The sequence below is a fragment of the Oncorhynchus masou genome, chromosome 12 (assembly GCF_036934945.1).
Source record: "Oncorhynchus masou masou isolate Uvic2021 chromosome 12, UVic_Omas_1.1, whole genome shotgun sequence".
Classification (NCBI taxonomy): Eukaryota; Metazoa; Chordata; class Actinopteri; order Salmoniformes; family Salmonidae; genus Oncorhynchus; species Oncorhynchus masou.
In genome coordinates, this window is record NC_088223.1 from 37,868,387 (window position 1) to 37,872,369 (window position 3,983).

The following is a 3,983-nucleotide window of genomic DNA, read 5'->3' on the forward strand; positions in this document are numbered from 1 at the left end:
TCTTTTTATTTTAGATGAGTAAATCCCATGGATAATGTATTTGTATAAAAAATATGTGATGCCAGCATCAAAAATATAATAGTCTCAGATATGAGAGAATTGGTTCATAAATAACTGTACATTCAGTAAATACAATACAAAACAGGGTCATAGGCTCATTCAGATTTAGGGTTAGGGTCAGGGTTCCCCCTAATTCAATCACATTCTTCAGTAACAGCCCTGTAATAAGGATGTTACAAATGACTGTATATTAAATAAAGAAGAAGAATTCTCATTTCAACATATAAATGAGCTAAGACCAAAGGGAGAGGTAAAAAGCAACTGACCGTATAGAGGGCATTATGTTTGAAAGAATGACGTTACAGTTAGCTGAATCTTAAATACTCAAGTTGAACACAATTTGCAGTCGCAGTCGGTAAGCGTGCTTACCGCAGCAAAAAACTTGAGTTAAATTGAATACGATAACACTGCTTTCGAGGAAGGCATTTGTTGTTGCACAGAGTAGGAACTTAGATGGCGGGAAACTTTATGTCAAAGGCGCTGAACCTTTGACCTAAGGAGGAGCAACACTCTGGATGACCACTGACAGTAGAATCGTAACCGCTCGGGAATCTCGTAGGAGAGGATGGCCACATCCCAGGCTTTGAGTTGTGTTGGGAAGGAGGGGATGGAAATCTGGGGTAGTGGGGATGCAGTCTATAATGGGGGAAGAAAGGGGGTTACTCTAAAATATGACTCCTGAACATACCACAGTGAATTATCAAAATCCAAACAGCTTTTCCGCGTGTGTTATATTATATAGATGTTCTTTACACACCGCTAAAACGCTTGGGTACATTGAGCCTATACTCTGATCTATGGTCAGTTACATATTCCCTCACTTATGGATAAGGTTTGGAATTTGAGCGCATAAGTGAATCCTAGAACTGTACATAGAGTATATTGCGCTACCTACCTGCTGTAGTGCAGTAGAACAGAAGCTTGAGAGATTATGCAGGCCTTTAGCGACCTCTAGTGTCTTGGGAGACACTGGCAAGCCCATATTGACTCGGGCGTCAATCATCCAGTCAACATGCAGTTTAAAGGAGATGAGATCCATGTAAAGTTGTGAGAGGGAGTCGTTTAGCTGGGAGAGGGAAGAGAGGGCGACAAGGTATGAATTCCGAAGACTGGGGACTTGACACTGTGTTTTAAACGCTTACATCCTATGTAGTACAACGTCAAAAAAGTTTCTGAAAAGTGTTCCTGGTGAAAAAAAAAAATATATATATGACTACAAATTAAATAAGTAAAATATCGTCGTTGCATAAGTATTTAACATGTTAGGAACACCTTTGACATTGATTACAGCTGTGATTCTTCTTGGGTAAGTCTCATAAGAGCTTTGCAGACCTGTATTGTGTAATATTTCCCCATTATTCTTTTCAAATTCCCATTTATTTTCATCCTGAAAAACTCCCCAGTCTTTGTGGATGTCAAGCATACCCATACCATGATGCAGCCACCACCATACTTGAAAATAAGGAAGCAGTTACTCAGTGATGTGTTGTGTTGGATTTGCCCCAAACATAATGCTTTTAATTTAGGCCAAAAAGTGTATTATTTTGCTGTGTTTTTTTTTGTAGTAATAATTTAGTGTTAATTAATTGAATTTTGTTTTTTCAGATCACTTTCAGATCAAGTATCTTTATTGATTTGTGCATTATTGCTGATATGTGGATTAATTGCCATTTTTCTGAAGCAAACATATCTGAAAAACATTAACCAGACAAGTCCCAATACATCTTGCACTGTTTGAGTGAATCAACTTCATTCATTGTCTTTGCATGTTTTTTTGGCGTGATATTTCACTATGTCATTTAGGTCATTATTGTGGAGTCCCTAAAATGTTGTTGATCAATGGCATCATGGTGACATCCCTAAGCAATTTCCTTCCTGTCCTGCAGCTCAGTTCAGAAGGACGACTGAAATCTTTAATGTGTCTGGGTGGTTAAATATATTAAACCATACATCTAATACATCTATTTTCAATGTCTGATTTGTTATTGTTACCCATATACCAATCACTGCTCTTCTTTATGAGGCTTTCGAAAAGCTCCCTGGTGTTTATCTGTGCTTGAAATTCAATACTTGACTGAAGGACATTTACAATTGTGGTAAAGGAAATTTTTACAAATTAATCCAAAATTAAAAGCTGAAATGTCTTGAGACATTAGCATTAAACCCCTTTGTTATGACTAGCCTAAATAACTTCAGGAGTAAAAATGTGCTTAGCAAGTCAGATAATAAGTTGCATGGACTTAATCTGTGTGCAATAATGGTGTTTAACAAGATGTTTGAATGACCACCTCATCTCTGTACCCCACACATACAATTATCTGTAAGGTCTCTCAGTCGAGCAGTGAATCTCAAGCACAGATTCAACGACAAAGACCAGGGAGGTTTTACAATGCCTCGCAAAGAAGGGCACCTATTGGTAGATGGGTACAAAAAAAAAGCATACATTGAATATCCCTTTGAGCAGGGTGAAGTTATTAATTACACTTTCGATGGTCAATACACCCAGTCACTACAAAGATACAGCCATCCTTCCTAACTCAGTTAACAGAGAGGAAGGAAACCACTCGGGGATTTCACAATGAGGCCAATGGTGATTTTAAACATTTTACATTTTTTTCCCCATACTTAACAACTTCCAGAGTTAAATGGCTGTTGTAGGAGAAAACTGAGGATGGATCAACAACATTGTAGTTACTCCAGAATACTAACCTAAATGTCAGAGTGAAAACAAGGAAACCTGTAAGGAATACAAATATTCCAAAACATGCATCTTGTTTGCAACAAGGCACTAAAGTAATACTGCAAAAAAATGTGGCAAAGAAATTACCTTTTTTGGTCCTGAAAAAAAGCCTTTTGTTTGGGGCAAATCCAACACAATATATTACTGAGTACCACTCTTCATATTTTCAAGCATGGTGGAGGCTGCATCATGTTATGGGTATGCTTGTCATCAGCAAGGACTAGGGAGTTTATTATGATAACAAGAAAAGGAATAGAGTTAAGCACAGGCAAAGTCCTAGAAGAAAACCTGGTTCAGTCTGTTTTCCAACAGACACTGGGTGACAAATTCACTTTTCAGTAGGAAAATAACGTTAAAGGCAGGGAAAAATATATACTGGAGTTGCTACCCAAGACTACGTTGAATGTTACAGAGTAGCATAGTTACAGTTTTGACTTAAATTGGATTGAAAATCTATGGCAAGACTTGAAAATGGCTGTCTAGCAATGATCATTAACCAACTTGACAGAGCTTGAAGAATTATTTAAAGGATAATGGGCAAATATTGTACAATCCAGGTTTGCCAGGCTATTAGAGACTTCCCCAGAAAGACTCATTGCTCTAATCACTCCCAAAGGTGATTCTAACAGGGGGACTCGTGGGGTTGAATACATATCTAATCAAAATATATTTGTTTTATTTCTTCCACTTTGACATTGCAGACAAGGAATGACAATTACATCCATTTAATTCCCACTTTGAAACACAACAAAATGTGGAAAAAGTCAAGGGATATGAATATTTTCTGAAGACACTGTAGTTATTTAGAGAGAGCATGCAATAAGTACTGGACTTAAGTAGATGCATACATACCTTTAATGAACTGAGGTGATTGGTCGTGTGCTCCATCTCGGGAAGAGAGTCTAGATTGTACTCCGTAAGCTCCATACCGCCGAACTCACTCTCACTCTAATTTAAGAGGACATGGATAAGAGTTCAATTGGATGGCCACAGAACGAGCGTATGTTGACTAGCAATGACTGTGCTGTGCCTACCAAACTATGGTCAACTCACTCACCTGTAGATTCCTTGTCAGCATCTGCAGGCTTCTCATTTGCTGGACCATCACTGTCAGATGGGCACAGAGGGTGCACTTTTGGGTGGGGCGTGACCACGAAAGGACAAGTAGCCGGGCTAATAGCAG

General features: G+C 38.4%; 1 protein-coding gene across 1 annotated transcript; it reads right to left on the reverse strand.

Moving 5' to 3' along the window:
* On the reverse strand, positions 1-3,983 carry il11b (interleukin 11b). The gene is made up of 4 exons (XM_064979158.1): positions 3,858-3,983; positions 3,653-3,748; positions 956-1,126; positions 1-696 (listed from the first exon to the last, which is right to left on the reverse strand). Exons 1-4 carry the CDS (start codon positions 3,903-3,905, stop codon positions 532-534), a joined length of 480 nt encoding a protein of 159 aa, XP_064835230.1. The 5' UTR covers positions 3,906-3,983; the 3' UTR covers positions 1-531.

Excerpts from the sequence above, each read along its gene's own strand:
- il11b (XM_064979158.1), bottom strand. The coding sequence starts at position 3,905 with ATGGTCCAGCAAATGAGAAGCCTGCAGATGCTGACAAGGAATCTACAG. Across the intron at positions 1,127-3,652 it reads ATCACCTCAGTTCATTAAAG|CTAAACGACTCCCTCTCACA; the intron begins GTATGTATGCAT and ends TCCCTCTCCCAG. Across the intron at positions 697-955 it reads GTTCTACTGCACTACAGCAG|ACTGCATCCCCACTACCCCA; the intron begins GTAGGTAGCGCA and ends CCCCCATTATAG.